The sequence below is a fragment of the Hippoglossus stenolepis genome, chromosome 21 (assembly GCF_022539355.2).
Source record: "Hippoglossus stenolepis isolate QCI-W04-F060 chromosome 21, HSTE1.2, whole genome shotgun sequence".
Taxonomy (NCBI): Eukaryota; Metazoa; Chordata; class Actinopteri; order Pleuronectiformes; family Pleuronectidae; genus Hippoglossus; species Hippoglossus stenolepis.
This window is the reverse complement of record NC_061503.1, coordinates 9,402,174-9,419,316: the sequence shown is the minus strand read 5'-3', so window position 1 is coordinate 9,419,316 and position 17,143 is coordinate 9,402,174. Positions and strand designations below refer to the sequence as shown.

At 40.9% G+C, this 17,143-nt stretch overlaps 1 protein-coding gene across 4 annotated transcripts; it reads left to right on the top strand.

Moving 5' to 3' along the window:
- The first annotated feature begins 99 nt into the window (after positions 1 to 99).
- On the top strand, positions 100 to 16,973 carry kctd5b (potassium channel tetramerization domain containing 5b). Of its 4 annotated transcripts, XM_035145133.2 has the most exons (8): positions 100 to 671; positions 7,329 to 7,437; positions 7,786 to 7,877; positions 7,998 to 8,093; positions 8,300 to 8,404; positions 10,365 to 10,490; positions 11,375 to 11,442; positions 13,815 to 16,973. In XM_035145133.2, exons 1-7 carry the CDS (start codon positions 444 to 446, stop codon positions 11,417 to 11,419), a joined length of 801 nt encoding a protein of 266 aa, XP_035001024.1. In that variant the 5' UTR covers positions 100 to 443; the 3' UTR covers positions 11,420 to 11,442; positions 13,815 to 16,973. The 4 variants fall into 4 exon arrangements, with proteins under 4 accessions (XP_035001024.1, XP_035001026.1, XP_035001025.1 ...); XM_035145135.2 differs by lacking the exon at positions 8,300 to 8,404; XM_035145134.2 differs by lacking the exon at positions 11,375 to 11,442.
- The last annotated feature ends 170 nt before the right edge of the window (positions 16,974 to 17,143 follow it).

The window sequence follows — 17,143 nt, the reverse complement described above, 5'->3', positions numbered from 1 at the left end:
TTAACAACCACAGTCAATGACACAGGGAAATCAGTGGCAATGGCATCTCACGTTTTTTTTTTTTGCAGCATGTAAATAAAGTACCGGCCCGTTCTCAGTGCTCGTGTCGTGGAAATGACTTAAAATGCACTTTAACCCTGCGTGGTCTAAATCCATGATCTGTATAACAATCATAAAACCCTTCACACTCAACATAATGGTCTCAGCAGCAGGGGATCAGTGCTCCACATAGAAGTGGCTCAATCCAGGGAGGACCCGTTTCTGCTGGAATAATTTATGCATCTGTCAGTGCTGGTGGAGTGTGTTAGTAGGAGTGGCCCAGGCGCTGGCTGCCTGCTTTGCATGAACCGTGGACTCCCCAAGTTAGCGGCTGCAGCTCGGATATTTCCTGTCAGACAGATCCGAGCCGAGCCGAGGCAAGGGCGGAGGAGAGAGAGTGAGGGATGGCAGAGAGTAGCTCCGAGACGAGCGGCTCCGTTCACCGGAGATGTGTGGCCCATTCCTCGGCGTCGGCGGAGAGGAACATTTCACCCGGCGTCGGGGCATCGAAGTGGATCCGCCTGAACGTCGGGGGCACGTATTTTCTAACGACGAGACAGACGCTGTGTCGGGATCCCAAATCCTTTCTGTACAGACTGAGCCAGGCTGACCCCGAGCTCGACTCCGACAAGGTAAATGCTAAGCTAGTTAGCACGGTAGTTGGGAGCCTTACTAAGTTAACTGCATTTTATCTTCCGTGAAACCAGCTTTTAATACCTCATCTCGTCCATTAAGCGACTGGACTTGTCAATAACTGCGTCTACCAGCTAGTTTAGCAACAGAACGACCCTTGTGAAAATAAGCGTTTATTCAAATATTCAGCGTTAACTCGTTTTTTTTTTTTTGTCGCTAGCTAGCATTAGCCCTCTAAGCTAGCTAGATTCCGACAGTCACCACATGACATGCGATGTTGCTGCTAGCCTGGTGAGCGTTGCTTACTCTTTATGTTTTAATTATATAAGATACCAGTTGTTGTGGTCACCCGAGTCGGGTATTTAAAGTGTAAATTCGTGGAAAAATAACTATTGTCTTTTATTTAACATTTGTTTTGTATGTCATTAGCAAGTAGCCAGAGTAATTGGAAACTTTCCCCATCTCAAAACCGATTAAATGCGAGTTGTCAGATAGTGACAGTAAAAACAATCCTCATTATCAGCGTATAAATGATAAAAACAACTTCCAACTAGTTACTGTCCACTTCTGTGTAAATAGTTTTTCAATATTTAAACTATGGGTTGGTTAATTTATTCAGCTTTAACAGTTTACAATTGTAGCTTCAACTTTACTTTGGCTGTATACCAATAAACAAAATCTCCCAAAAAACACCTCGCTATTATATCATATGAAGTTTGTCCATCTATATCTCTTATTCCACTGATTATAGCATCTACAAGCCTTATTCCAATAATCAACCAACCAAACAACCTTCGCATAATAATATTGTGTTGCTCGATCAATTTGTGTGTGTGTGTTTCCCTCCATCTCCTGAGGTTAGTCTGTTTCTTGGCTCGGTTTGTTGTGTAGTAATCGGCCTCTGTGCTGGTGATGAGGCTCCCCTAATGAGTACATAAGTCATTGCCAAGTGGGGTGAGCTGCTGCTGACAACTGAGAGCTGGGGGAGGTTGGTGAAGTCACTCATCTCCCTGTGAACGGCCTCAATATCTCCAGAATCAGACGTCTCTCTGTTCGTCCATCTGCCTCTCTTAAAAGCAGCGTGCCTGCTGCAAGGCCCCCCCCCCCAGCTCTGTCAAAAACAATTTGTTAGTGTCTGTATACATAGTGGAACGTGCCCTGGTTTTCACGGCTCATTTCACTGCCCCATTATTCATTGTTTTCTCATCTACTTAATCTTCACCCCTGCCACCCCTTCACGTTAAGCTGAAAGCAAGGCTCATCTCATATTTCCATGCAAATATCTTAATCTCTGAATAATCAGCTTGCTTTTTTGCCGGTTTATCCTCCCGTGAGCAACGGATCAGTCCATCTCAATCCCTTGTCTTAAGTACGCATCAGTCACTCAAGCCATTACTGTACCTTTCTCCTGCAGACAGCCGGGTTTAGGATTTATCCCAGTAAAGGACAGGTTATTATTGGGCATTATATTTCTTGTCCCTGGGTCTCAAAGTATATACTTTGACCTTATTTCATCTTATTTGCAAGTGAGCCATGTTTTTTCATTTAACACTGCATGTGAATAGGAAGCTCAGCAGAGTGACAGATCAGTGGAGAGCTCTGTTTTGGGGGGATGCAGTGTTGTGTTTCCCAGCCAAAGAAACGAGTGGTTCAGCTCTCAGTCACGCAGGCTGACGTGCTTCAGCAGGACTCTTGAGGAGAACTGCATTATTCATGCTGTTGACTGGAGCCTGTTTTGCACATTGGGGTAGACCAGGGCGAAAGTGGAGGAAGTGCTGTCACGTGCACAGCCTTAACCGCTTATAAGTCTCTCTAGGTTGGTTATCCTAAAATTGACTAATGCTACTACTGCTGTTGTGCGAGTGATATTGTTTGTAGGTTTACAAAGGTTTGGTCACTAATTCATAAGCTGGAATTGCTCTTAAAATTGTCAGCTGTCAAGTCACCAAGCTTGAGAGATGCACACCAGTGGGCATTTATCCCTTTGGCAGACTTCTGCTCTCAAACTACTCAACTCTGGGCCACTCAAGTATAGACCCGGCTTTCCAGCTCTCAGAGCCGCATCAATTTTTCAAGCGCTCCCATCACAAAGAATTCTTGTTTCCTCAACTTATTCTTTTCATATTCATATCCATTTGCTGCCCAAACCTCTCCGCAGCATGTGTGAAAAAAATATGGCCATATTTAATGCCGGATTCAGGTTGTATGTCATGCCTGAGCACACTGTGGGAGGCAACGTAAATATTTAACGGTAATATCGTCTCCTACTGCTCTTCTTGCAGTAAGTGCTCAACAGGGCACTGCAGAGTGCTGCTGGCAAATTAGATGCGATTTAAGCCTTTATCATTCTAAAGAAACTTTGCTCACACAAGCCAGGAACCTACAATTGATTATTGCCTAGTTGCAATACATTAAAATGATGCTGGCTTGAATTTTATTCTGCACAAATCTAATTAATCAGTGAGTGCATATCTTTCACTTCAAACTTCTGTTTCTCTATTTCCCGTCACATTTCTCCTTCTGCCATCAGAGAGCTCCAGGTTGCAGTGACTTGTCAGCTTAGCTACCTAACTGCTTCTCATCATGACAGCAAAGCTTTTAGGGGACTTTGAAAATGAGCTGTTCATTTAGCAACCGAAACACTGTGTTCTACGAAACTCACCAATGATGCTGCCTTGCCGGGCTGAAAATGGTAGAAAGGCGAGTAGTTCCTCTCAGCCTCAGTGAAAGGTCAGGCACACGTTCAAATGACGGTGTTAAATATTGTGAAATACGAGATAGTTTTCACACAATATAGCCCTGCTGTGATGTGTGTATTATTTAAAAGATGAAGGCCTGTTTGACTATGCCATTACTGCCTGTACTCCAGAGAGACTCCTGGCTCCCACTCTACGAGGATCAGACTTCCACTTGGCTAAGTAGCTACAGTCATGTGACTTCGAAGATCTACTGCAACATCTTTAAGCACTGTTTCTGCAGGGGGCTTGTGTTCCGGCTCGTCTGCAGTGAAGGCCGAGCTGCACTGGATAAAGCTCTCATTCTTTTTCTCCTTGGCCTGAGCAAATTGGAATGCCCTCGCGTGATAGTGTCAATTGTTTTTGTGTCATGTTGTTGTCGTTTGCTTGATAATTACTAATAGCCATCTGTCCCACTATAAGAGAGACTATGACATTTTTGCAATGTTCTGTTGTACACCTTTTGTTGTAATCAGAAGGAAGCGTGCTACATCTTGTCAATTTTGTTGAATTAAGGATTGACTTTCAGTGTTAATGTGACTGCAGACAGCCTCATTGGACGTCATGTGCTTGGAGGGTGGGTCGCCATGGTATTTCCTGTTGGAGGATATGTATTGCATGTAGGAGAAGGAAGATAACGTTAATTCACTGCTCTTTCCTCTGTTGTGAAGGCCGCCCTTCTAGTTTGCTTTTGTTTATGTAGATTTATAGTTGTCCTCAGTTTAAACTCAGTCGTGCCTAGGCCTGAGGTTTACGTCGTTCTAGTGACTGTGTACGGAATGCTTTGGAAAATTTGAATAAGACCAAACGGCAATACGCCATGTAGCAAGCCTGACTGACACTGAACTGACCTACTTCTGGTGGTCATTGTAGGCAGTGTTGAAACTTTTCTATGTATTTTTTGTCTGTAATAATAGTTTGTTGCTTTTCAATTTCAAGGTGCTGTAGACCTGTTTTGTTACTCGTCACAAAATTAATATTCCTAGATTGTAGGTTTGGGCGATATGCTGAAATGTTTTCATTCGGCCACCATCAGCCCAACAACCGCAGATTGACGATAAGTTCACCCACGCATGCGCAGGGGCCCACACCAGTATCGGCTGATGCAATTCTGGAAGAGCTGTGTCCACTTGTGATGGGATCTCACATCACTGACCTGTGTGCAACTAAACACAACATTTGTGTTCATGAAGACCAAATTATGTCTTCACGCAGTCTACGTTGTGTGATGATAGCTGCTTTCAGACATGCACTGAACTCCCCAGTTCCTCTGTATTTTCTCTGGAGGAGGTGCATGTGTGAGCCTTGGGACGCCAACTAAGATGTCAACTTGGGAAGATGAGATTCAAGAGCTTTTAGTGGTAACAGCTGTGGCCAGTGTTATGTGCTGTAAACAAAAAACAAAACAATTTATATGTTGCCTCCTGCATGCTGCACCCATCTCTTGAACAATCGGATGTGTGAAAGGCAAAAGTGTAACATTGTCCGGAGTTCGTATCTGAGAACAGCTTATTAAGTAGTTTTGTTGTCCCTTTGCTGTCTACGGTTAATCCCAGCAGCGGCCCTTCTCTTATTCCCTGACTGTCCCCACTTGTCTGTTGCCCAGTGCTTCCCAGCTGGGGCCCCTAGAGACATAGCCTTTTGTTTTTAATTAAATACACTGTTCCCTTTGTGCATGTGAGTCCACATCAGAGCCCCCACAATCATCTCTCTGTAAACGAGGGACTGTCGCCCCAAGTTCCCCATATGAGCCCAGAGGACCAGCTACAGGCTTGTTAGCACAACAAGGCAGGAGGTAGAAAGTTTACAGAAGTGTACAGTTTAAAGACGGTAGCTTTCTGTGTTTGTTCAGTGGGAGGTTTTTTTGAAGCAGTATATATAATTATATTTACGTAGTGCAATTTATCTTTTTCACAGCTGACATTTTGACTTTTATTATTGTAGTAGGATGAGCAAAGATGTTAATAATAACACAAACAATGACGTGTGTGTGTGTGTGTGTGTGTGTGTGTGTGTGTGTGTGTGTGTGTGTGTGTGTGTGTGTGTGTGTGTGTGTGTGTGTGTGTGTGTGTGTGTGTGTGTGTGTGTGTGTGTGTGTGTGTGTGTGTGTGTGTTAGTGCTTTTCGCAAAAACTATTGAACAGATTTCTCAGAAAACTGATTGAGGGATGGGGCAAGGACCATGAAAGAAACCATTAAATTTTGACATGTGTCTGGACAATGAGGCAGATCCAGGATGTTGTTTTTTTTCACTCTATAATGGCTCGCCAGGGCTTTTTTCCCCAGACATTTTCACCAATTTCCCAGAAATTCATGGATCTTAATTACAAACAAAATCAGGCATATTTAGAGAGCTGATATTTGGAGGACTGACATTTGACTGCCAGAGTTATGCAGCTTTGTCTGTCTCCTCATGCAGGCCCACCTGCACCTGTCCCTAAACTCTAGCAACTATAGAAGTGTAAGGAACTGACACAGGGCAATGAGACCAGAATAGTCCTCCACTGGGCTCCAGTTTAGTATTTTTGCCTCAGAAAGGAGGTCAACCAGCCAAAAGGTTTCTGAAATTCATCACAAAAGAAATGCACTGGGAGCTTCTCTCATTATTGGAAACATTAATGGGTTTTGAGTGGAATCCATCATCTAACTTGCGAAGGGGAGCTGTATGAATGCACATATGGTTGTCTGTGAAGACTAAGCTTTCTGTTTAGTTTTAGTCATGGCCTGGAGTGTGTGACAATACTGCTCTGTTCCTGTGTAAATATTGTCAGACATTGCACCAAAAAGCAATGCTGCTATTTTACCAAGATTGCACCGGTAGCAAAACACTCATGCAAAGTTAAACATCCTGTCAAATATGAGCTCTTTACACTCATCGTCAGTATCCGTGTTAATATTTGCCAATATGCACTGGTATGAAAACTACAAAACTTTATTTGACAGACTAAACGATACAGAAAACATTTAGGCTCACATTTATAGTAAAAAATGTATTTTCTTGAGTCAAGTTCTATATTTATTTTGTTGTATTTGTTTTATTTTTACTTGCAGTTATTTATAATAAAGTATATGGTTAAACTGTAAAATATCAAGCCTCAGTTACATTTCTTTATCAAAGGTTTGATACCAATATGAAATTATTCCAATCTACTTTAGATTGGTTAAAATGCTGTTGGGCTCATACCACATGGTAAAGCTGTTTGCTTTGAGCAGCAGGTCCCTGGTTCAATTCCTGGCTGTTGCACCATTTATTATGTGTTATTCCCCAGCAAGTCCCCTTATTTTCAGTCTCTACTTTACTATTTAGATTCAAGTAAAAGCAAAGGCCAAAGAAACACTTCAAACTAATGCTGAAATTGACTGAATTGTATGTACGAGGCCAACTATGTAACAGAGCCGACGAGGCTCAACATCAGTTGTAAGCCAAGGTGCTTTCTCCTGTTCCCCTTGGTGGATTCAGCCTACTGTTCCAAATCTTTTTCTGTTCTGGTCTAATTGTTATATCCTCCTGTTTCCCCATGAGACGAAGGCGGTCTAATCACAGTACTTATAGAAATAGGGGAATACCCAGCGGTTGTGATAGAATCAAGATCAAACCCAAGGCCTGTGGGAGTAGTGAGATGATCTCCCAGAGCTTGCGTGCGTGCGTGCGTGCGTGCGTGCGTGTGTGTGTGAGAGACTCCGTGTGCACATCTCTTGTCAACCTCTGTAGAGATTATCGGCATAGGAGCTGACCTCATAATTATCTTCCCCTGAGTATTATTCATGGATGCACAGTGTTGGTTTTTTGTCCCCAGGTTATGTTTCGATGAAAGTATACGCCTGCTCATTGACCTTCTTGTTTTAAAGGAATCATCTGAGTCGGTTGAGAGGATCAAGGTCAGGAAATAAATTATTATTTTCATCCTCTTTTGTTTTTCAGGATGAAACTGGTGCCTATCTCATAGACAGAGACCCAACATACTTTGGGCCAGTGCTTAACTACTTGAGGCATGGCAAACTGGTGCTCAACAGGGACTTGGCAGAGGAAGGTAGTGTCTTTAAGAAATTATTCCAAATCAAAATACTTAGCATGTTTTTAATCCATTAGAAATCTGTTAACATCTTCTGATTGATGCTTTAATATCTGAAAAGACTGTGATTGCAATAATTGTAAGGGAATTTTGCTAACATGTCCATCCATAGTTCAGTTTTACCAGAACATAAGTGCAATATAAATAACATAGATGACATATTTTATATATGTTTTCCATTAGTATCTCTGTGAAACTCTAAAGTTGATGCCATTGTTTTCATTTAATCTTTACTGGTATTTGAAGCAGCAGCAGGATATATACCCTCCAAAAAAGCATAATTGTTTATTTTCTAACCATTTCAAGGTGTGTTGGAAGAAGCCGAATTCTACAACATTACATCATTAATAAAGCTCCTCAAGGACAAGATCAGGGAACGCGACTGCAAAACATCACAGGTATTATTGTGTGAAGATGATGGATTTCTTCTTTTTCTTCATATCTGCTCCATGTATTTTGGGAACGGTTTGTCTTCTCTTTCCATCTCATTTCTCTCATGTGTTCGTTTGTCCTCGCAGGTTCCGGTGAAACATGTGTATCGGGTGCTGCAGTGCCAGGAGGAGGAGCTGACACAGATGGTTTCTACCATGTCGGACGGCTGGAAGTTTGAACAGGTAAATTTTCTTCCTGCAAGCTCACAGCAGCAGTCCTCCTATTCATGTGCTTCACCCACTCCGCTATGCTTACAATGACGCAGGAGGTCCAATCCAAAATGTTGGAAATGGCTAAAAAAAGCCAGCAAACAGCAAATCACATCTTTCTCAATGTCCGCATACGTGATCCGGGCAAATCCCTTCTGTGCTCTGATTGGTTGTTACAGCTTGTCAGTATAGGTTACGGGCGGGCCCACCAGTCAGAGTTTCTGCTGATTGTGTCAAGGGAGGTGAAGGGAGAGGAGTCTGCTTTGCCAAACAACAGCGGAGAGGTGTGTCCCACAAATTTCTGTCCACGGGCTGGTCACTGCATGGTCCCCATGTCGTCCATACACACCCCGTTGGCCATTTTTTATCCCAAGTAGACACTTAGCTGTTTATCATTTTCTTTTGATTTGATTCTTTTCAGTGTTCATTTGTACTGCTTGCTCACCAGTGAGGCTTAAAGAACATGACACCTTTTTCTTGTTTGTGAATTGATGATTATATTATATTTTTATTCATACCGCATTCACAGTTTGTAAGCTTTCTGTGTTCTGCTGTGATGTCGCCACTTGGCTGTTTTGGGGGCTGTGCTGTAATATAGTGGTGGTTCTTTTTTGAGAGAAATGTTTTTTTGATCTATCAAGCAGGTACATTTTCTAATGAGAACACACTTGTTTGGATGTTGGGAGTGTGTCTTGAATGTGTGATTTAAATCTTTCTTTCTGAGACGAGGAACCGCATTAATCTCCTTACACAAGTCCGATGGGGAAACTCAGAGAAACACTCCTGCAAAGCCTAAAGCACGGACCAGAGAAGATACGCTTTAATGACCTACCGTCGTCTTAAGGACTTAATAAAGACCATTTATCCATGAGTATATTCAGTTGAAAGTCATAGTGTGTGTGTTTTGAATCCTCTGCAGTGTGACAGTGTAGAATCCACGGTAGCCAGTTGAACTTATTTCTTTTTTTTTGCTGCGTTGATAATGTAAGAAATCATTTAACAACAACAAGTCTCCGGCAGCAGTGGCTAATGAGGCCATGCGTGTCTGAACATGCACACCTGGCTACTGAGGGTATACATCCAGCCTGCAGTATGTACACACGCACTTAACATTCAGCCATAAAAGCAGGAAGAGGAATTACTGTTTTCTTTTGAAGGTGTGCATGCAGATTATTTATAAACTTGTGTGCTCTGCGTCTTTTTGATTTGGTGATTTGACTGGCAACAGGAAGAGTAGAAGCTACTTTGATTATTTTCCCAACGACATTTGTTGGATCTTCTCACACCACTCCTCTTTTGTGTCTGACATTGCCCCCATTTCATGTAAACACTTATGATATACTGGTAGTTAAACAGTAGGTGCACACAAAAAGAAATTTCAGCTGCATCAATACCAAGCCAGTTATATTGATCTCAAATTATGTCGTAATTGAAGCATTGGAGAAAATCCTACACATTCCCTCTGTGTCATGGTAACACTGAACTTAAACAATGAATGGATGTGCCGTACTTTGTGGTTTGCTCCGTTATTTGCTTTGTAGAAGGTACTGTTCTCACTTTTACTTTTTTTGTGTTAAACAAGTCAAATCCACCAGTCCCTGTTGATTTTCAACCAGCATGTATGCTTCCTGTTGTCCCTGCACTTGTAATCTGTCAGTGACTATCTGCTGAACATGTATTTTTCTTTCTATAGGGTCTTTGTACTCTTTCTTTTATTAATTTGTTTATTTGTGTCGACCCCAGATTATTTTATCTGTGTCTTTACCTCGGTCAACCTTTGGAGTTTTCTCAGTAATTTAAATCAGCGTTTTGACTTTGGATTTGCATGCTGACATGTCTGCAGGTCCTGAAAAAACACAGCCATTTTGTAGCACACCTCCACGAAATATTCTGGTTGATTTTGTTAAGGTGGGGCTCCCTGTTTGCCTAGTGGCCTCATTTAAATGCTGTCTATCCAATCATGGCAAAAACATGTGACGTAACATGTTCAAAAGGGAAAAAAACTTCCAAGTTAAATATATACAGCCAATAATTAGATGGATCTTTGTAAAAGGCCATTTGTAATTTAATACGAAATATAATTAGCAGGAACCTGTAGACTCTCTGTGCCCCTTGTTTGGTCTTTAACCTCTTTACTTTAAACATCTCCCTACCTGTTTTCCCACCACAACAAACCGTTTAGCTTCTACTCCCCTCAGTCCAAGGCTAAATCTCCCCATGTACTCTGCTCTCGTTTCTCCGTAGCTGGTCAGCATAGGCTCCTCTTACAACTACGGAAACGAAGACCAAGCCGAGTTCCTGTGTGTAGTCTCCAAGGAGCTGCACAATCAATCATACGGGACAAACAGTGAGCCCAGTGAGAAGGCTAAGGTAAGTGTGTGTGTGTGCGTGTGCGTGTGTGTGTGTCAGAGTCAGAGTGAGGGTGTGCAGAGGCCGTTTGAAAATCTAGCCACAGCAAATGTGTGAATGATGGCCTGTGCTGGAGGTTTTAAAATTGCTGCATTTATGAACATGCCACCAGGGGACTGAGAGCACCTCTAGTTTATTGATGAGAAATCTCTATGAAGGAGAACATTGTAAATATTTAGAGCTTTGGTTAAAAACTAGACGGCTTGTACCACGAGTGATATAAAAAGAGGGTGGGAAAGGGGGAAAAAAACTCAGTATAAACCAAGCTAGGAGTGTTAGAAGAGCCCAGGTCTGCATATTAGCGGAGTACGGTCTGTCATTTTCTCCAGGGCTTTGGGAGCGAAGCGGGAGGCACGCCCTGAGGAATTCAAACTCCCATCAGCGTGTCCCTGCGGGGGCCTCACTCCTTGAAGGCAGCTACACATGAAGAAGCACACCGCTAAACCTATATTCACTCTGCTGTTTATTTTAAGAGGAAGATGAAACGTTACCAGTGCATCTTTTGAAGTGAGGACTTTGTTTTTGTTTCCAGCGGCACCATCCCCAAACACACTAATTTCTAGCTTTACTACAAAAAAGAATTGAATTCTAAATTGTCTTAGTCCTTCGTATATGTTATTTAGATGTTATAGAGGATTGTAGTGCATGAGAAAGGTGCCCTTGGATAACACTTGCTTGTTTTTCTGTATTCTGCACTAGATGATGTAAATCCCCTCTGAATATGACCCAGTAGTTTTAATTTTCTCCCCTTCTGTTCTAATTCTTCTCCTCCATTCATTTCCATCATTTTACAACGTGCCTTTCTTGTCTTCTTCTGTGCCGTCTGCATGCTGCATGTTGCTCAGAGCGAGGACGAAGAGACGGATTATGAAATGAATGACTCTGATTAGGGTTGAGCACTTATGACTCACTGGTGAGCGCTCAACTGCTCGTAGTGCCTCTTCCACACCTCCCGAGCTTGTCCTCCTCTTCCTCTCCCGTGCCTCCTTGCTGCATTAAGCTAGAATCTACTAGCCAAAGCCAGATGAAAATCCAGATGTCTTTGCAAGTGCTGCTGCCTCTTTGAAACTAGATGAGACAAACTCACTTTGCTTCAGTAGTGTAAATAAGCCCTGTGCAATTATTTTCATGCTCACAGCCTTAGTTAATGGAGGGCAATGCTGAATCATCAGTTGCTGCAGTTTGACCATTGTTCTTCATTCAGTGACATTGTAAAGGAAGGGAGGGGTACACCACTCGGCTATTGTTAGAAGTAGTAGTAGTTGTAGTTTTGCTGGACAATAGTGATAAAATTGATGCAATATCAACTAGAATCTAGCTTCTACAAATTATATAACATGCATCATTTGTTTAGTTTGAGCTCAAATTAATGCCATTTAGCACCAACAGAGTTTTTTTTCTTATTTTGATAATGGGACAAAATATAAACTTACACCAAACAACATAGGTAAAAAAAACCTTTTTGTGTTTTAAATAAATTAAACTGAGTTGCTGCTATTCCAGTTAGATCAGTGCAAGAATTAGCTGATGCTAAAATAGTAGTTACTATTTAGTTATTGTGTGCGTGCATGCGTGCCAGTGACTAATGGATAAAAGCAAAGAGAAGGAGCGCATGCAATATGAAATTAACTGTCTTTTGAGTGAGGGAGTATTAAACACAGGCAGCTTGTGTGGACTGTAATTTGTAGTAAAGTATTAAAGTAAAACCCTTCGACAGATGTGGACGAGTGGACAGCTGCACAGATTTTCAGATGCACGATACAGTTAATAAAGTAATAATGTTTTCAGCCCAAACTGAAGCTTAAGCGTGATCACATTCAATGCATCCTGTCCCCCTTTCTCTACCCTCATTCTTTTCTTCTATCCCTCTTTCTTTTATCTTCTCTCTCTCAAGGTCCATCTTTCACACGGCTGTGACATGAGCCATGCATGTAGCTCGAACACACCGTTGCATTGATGCATGACGTAGTGGTGCACTCAGGTCCTGGTAGATGTAGCTTTTGTTTCTAATTCATTAGCTATTATGTTTAGGAACCAATAATATTATTTCCATTTGAAAATAGTAAACTTAAAATAAATTAATTGAGGAATATGGCTCATTTGCAAGATTTAAATTGTATTTAAAACCTCTTGTTACAAAAACCTTTTCAGGTAAAAACAGGATATTTATCCGTTTTCTTTTTTTCTAGCGGGGCATCAGTACTCTGCTGTCGACTCCTTTATTGTCTGTATGTGATTGCCACAAAAGTAAATGAGTATATGTGAACCAGAGCTAGCAATAAACAACTGAGGAAAAAAGCATGCAATGATGAGTGTTTTGGAAAACCCAGATAAAAAAGTGGCATGAAAAGAAAACATAAAAGTCTCCATCATAATTCCATCGTGTTGCCCTGATAAGACTCTCAGGTTGAACTTTGCTCTTCCTCGTGTCTCTGAGAGTTCAGGGTCATAGAGGGCTCTGTGGTTGGCTTCAGCAACATGACTTTTCTGTATCAAGGTTTATGGCAACACTGGGTGCATGTGTGCAACATCTGAGGGGTGTGAGGGGTCGGCTGGGTGCCTTCTGCGGAGCTGCTACGGCAGAAATGCCAGAAAATAGAGCCAGAACTCTATGAAGCTGAGCATTCTCCAAATCCTGCAATGATAATACAAACCTATAAATGGAGTGCATTTACTTTGAAGCGGATACAGGAAGTGTTGCAAATATTTGTTTGTGACGTACTCGACAGATAAAAGCATTGAAACTGTGGTGAAAGATAATTTCCACTGTCTGATTTGCTGTGAACCAATGCGTGGAGGAAATAGGCGAGACCCCGACTCTCTAGATAAGCATTGCGTCTCGCATGCAGGAAACGCGCCTGAGACATGCGTCTCAATCAGGCAGTGTGGTTGCTCTTACCTGAGAACTCTGTGCAGAAATGCAAAGCAAGACGTTCCGTGACGCACCCCTGCCGCTCACTCATCCAGTGTGGCCCCAACCGTTCATGTGAGCTCACCCACAATTTGCTCAACAGTCACATACTGCGTAGTTTCTAGCACTGCTTTTTGTTTTCTTTACCCGTGCAAGCATTTCCCCTTTTCTCTACTCTGCATTCCGTGTGTTTGAACCAGCACATAGACTTAAAATGTATGAGTGCGACTGACTGAGTATGTGGGAACTTTAGTAAAAGAAAAATGTCGGCTCCTAAGGCACAGGGAGCTGTAGAGAGTGTGGAGAGCAAATGACTTTCTAAGCCCGTTGTATGTTGTGTTGTTGTTCATTCTATCATGTGTTTGTCTCTGCAGATTCTTCAGGAAAGGGGTTCCCGGATGTGAAGAGGACTTAGTATTATGAGCTCCTGGTGTTATGAGGCAAACATATCACCTCTGTGGAAGAACGTCGGGCACAATGGAGATTTAAAGGGGGGGGGTGTACATTTATGTTGTTTTCCCCTCCATCTTTATTTTTATTTCTTGATGTAAATAAGTCTGTTTACTGACAATTTGTGCCTGTACACTTAAACTGGACCTTTATGAATTTGCAGCAAGTTTTTTTTTTTTTTGGTTCTTTTCTAATTGAGATTAAGAAATAGCAATCTACAATTTTTTTTTGCTATAAAAATGGCCGTCATCATATAAGGCCAATGATTCACTCAGGGTCATCTGTTGAATTAATTCTACTCTCCAGCTCGAGGGTCTGGTAAGGGATCAGTATGGTCTTTATAACTCAAAAGTATCAACTCAAAATTCATTGTTTAAAGATGTTAAGAAGGGAATTGTGCATTTCTTTAGTGCATGTTTGAGAGTCGTGCTATTAAATGTGAACTTCACCCCGAAAAACCAGTCGACATATGTCTTTTCCAGAGATTTTAAACCGTTACACTGAGATTTGTGATCATGAGGATCCCAGCCACACATCACGCATTTTGTCAGATGTAGTCGAGAGGTGGCATTTTACTTTGAATTGGAATATAAATGTTAATAGTAACTGTTAATGGTCAGAAAAGGAACAAAAACAAATTGTCACTGATCTGACTGCAATGCTGAAGGGGCATTAGGTAATTTATCACGTACAGGTCCTTTTATTGGTGATGAGAAAAGGACCTTTAATGAAGAGACGTCCTGTTTCCACAGACTAAATAAGCTCACCTGAGGGAGACGGCAGATGCAGGACACTTTTTTTCATTCACTTTCTTGGCTTGAGAAGCAAATGCATTTGCTACTGTAGCTGCTTGTGGCACCGTGCACTGAATCTCGCCACCTTAGTAACCCAACTACCCGCTGATATGGTCATTGTGAGGTCAACTAATTATTACATTTCCAGGAAGTCCACTTATTGTATTATAAGGGTCGAACTTTTTTTTTGTATTGGAGACACAAATTCTAAATATTGTTTCAGCTTCTGCAAATGTGGAATTTTGGTCGTGTAAAGAACGAAAGATTTAATGTTGTAAAAGTGCAAGTTTATGTCAACGTTCCGAACTTGTAGTTTGGTTTGAGACCTCATGTTCATAAATCTAAAGTTAACTGCCAAAAAAACAATATCAAAGGGTGTTTGATATACAAACAATTTTTTTAAACACAAGTGTCCACCAATAATTTCCTGTTTACTGTGTGGGGAAAAAAACATCTTAACATTTAAATTTTTCCCACTGACCTCCGAGTTTTCCTTTTAATGGCTTGTTTCGTATGTTTGGGGAACATCTTGTTTATGATTTCTTTTTCTTTTCCGAGGGGAAGTATTTGTTGTGTTTGAGGTTTGGGGACTGGAACTGTTTGACGGCAGTGGCGAAGGACTTTCTGTTCATATCCAGAGGACTTTTCTTGTTTTGATGTAAATAATCCAAATTCAATATTAATATTTAACTCTTAACAGAAAAACTGCACGTTTTGTACACTGTATAGAAAACACAACTTCACAATGGAAGTTGTTTATACTGGATCTTTAAAAAAAAAAAAAAATTGGAGAATCTGAATAATATTAACTTCTGTTTTGCATTGTTTGTACAGCACTAGAGATTTCCAAGTTTAGGGTTGAAACGGCTGATGCTGACTACGGTGTCTTTCACTGAGAACATGCCTGGAACATGTTTGATAACCAATAACAAAGCTATACTTGGCTGGCTATGAAGTTGACTGTTACATTTAAAAAAAAAAAAAGAAAAACATGTATTTTTTTTTTTCCTGCAGTGGTATAGATTCTTCTAAGCATTTTGAATTGTGTAGATTTCGTACACAGCATTACATTCACTACAGTGAGAAACCCCACTGTGCACACTGCTTACAGCCTGTAATGTTAATGTAAATACTGCATTTTAGAACACTTCTTTTTTTTATATAGAAAGCTGTTTTCAGGTTTGATGTGTTTTTATTATTTTCTTTTTTTTGATAGGTTGGATATTTCATTCACAAATAATCATTTAGTGTTGCCTTTATCCCGATGACCAAAATCCAATGTCTTATGTGTATTGCACACATTGATCTTAGTGTCAGGGACGAGTAAACTTTTCTTAATGCTGGCACACTTTGTACATATAGACTTGTTAACGACACACAAACCTCCATTTACTCACATATACACTTGACTAAAAACGATTTTTATATTGTCGGGTAAACAAGTATGGATGCATGTTTTTGATATAGACTCACTCACACACACACACACACACACAAGGGCTTTTAAAGTGCAAAATTTGAGATCTGCAAAGAGAGTAGACTGGATTTCCTGCCAGAGCTAGGCTATGTTTACATTTGCTATGGTATTTTAAAGCCTTCCAAATATGTACCGTCTTGCACTCCCTCACACACGTTAACATACTTGTGTGACCGCACCAGGGGGCAACTCGTGCACCCCGCTCCACGTGAACTGATACCCACGCAGACATTTTTAAAGATACTCCATCCAGTTCTGACAGCCTGTGCTTGAGCGTTGCAGACAATCTTGCTTTTTCGCCCTCTCCGACGGCAAAGTTGCTCACTTTTAATAGGATGAAACTTTCCCTGTGTTGTTTCACAGCTAAGATTTATCTGGGTCTTGTTTAGACTTTTTATTTTCCTGCAATGGGATTTTAATTGTTACATGTTTAATTTGCTTGTTTTATTGGTAAAAACAAGTTGTCTGGATGAGCATTCGGCATTGGTAATCATTTCACGTGATGGACAAACTTATCAAAACTGTAGCCTAATACTTTTTAAAGTGCCCAGTTTGTTTTCCAATCAAGTTACTAGCCACAGACCACTGTAATGCATGATTGAAGATGATCACACTTGTAATCAGAGGGAATGAATGTGTCATTTTTCCTCAATCTAACAGATACATCAATGAATAAGATTCTCATATCACACATGGATCACTTCTATACGATCTTATGCAATGTTAGAAATGTACAAACTAAGTATGAGATTAAGGGGATAGATCTATATGGTCATGCATAAGGTAAACACAATAAAAATGTTGTCATTCAAGCCTCTGTGTATATTTATTTTTTGAGAAGTTTACATTTTTTATCAAATAGCATTTCTGTGTATATTTATTTTTTTCGAGAAGTTTGAATTTTGTTATTATATAACATGTTTTGGTTGATACAGAATAGTAAAAGATTAGGTTTATTATAAGAAGTTTCAATATTAACCAT

Excerpts from the sequence above, each read along its gene's own strand:
- kctd5b (XM_035145133.2), top strand. The coding sequence starts at position 444 with ATGGCAGAGAGTAGCTCCGAGACGAGCGGCTCCGTTCACCGGAGATGT. Across the intron at positions 672-7,328 it reads CCGAGCTCGACTCCGACAAG|GATGAAACTGGTGCCTATCT; the intron begins GTAAATGCTAAG and ends TTTGTTTTTCAG. Across the intron at positions 8,094-8,299 it reads ACGGCTGGAAGTTTGAACAG|CTTGTCAGTATAGGTTACGG; the intron begins GTAAATTTTCTT and ends TGGTTGTTACAG.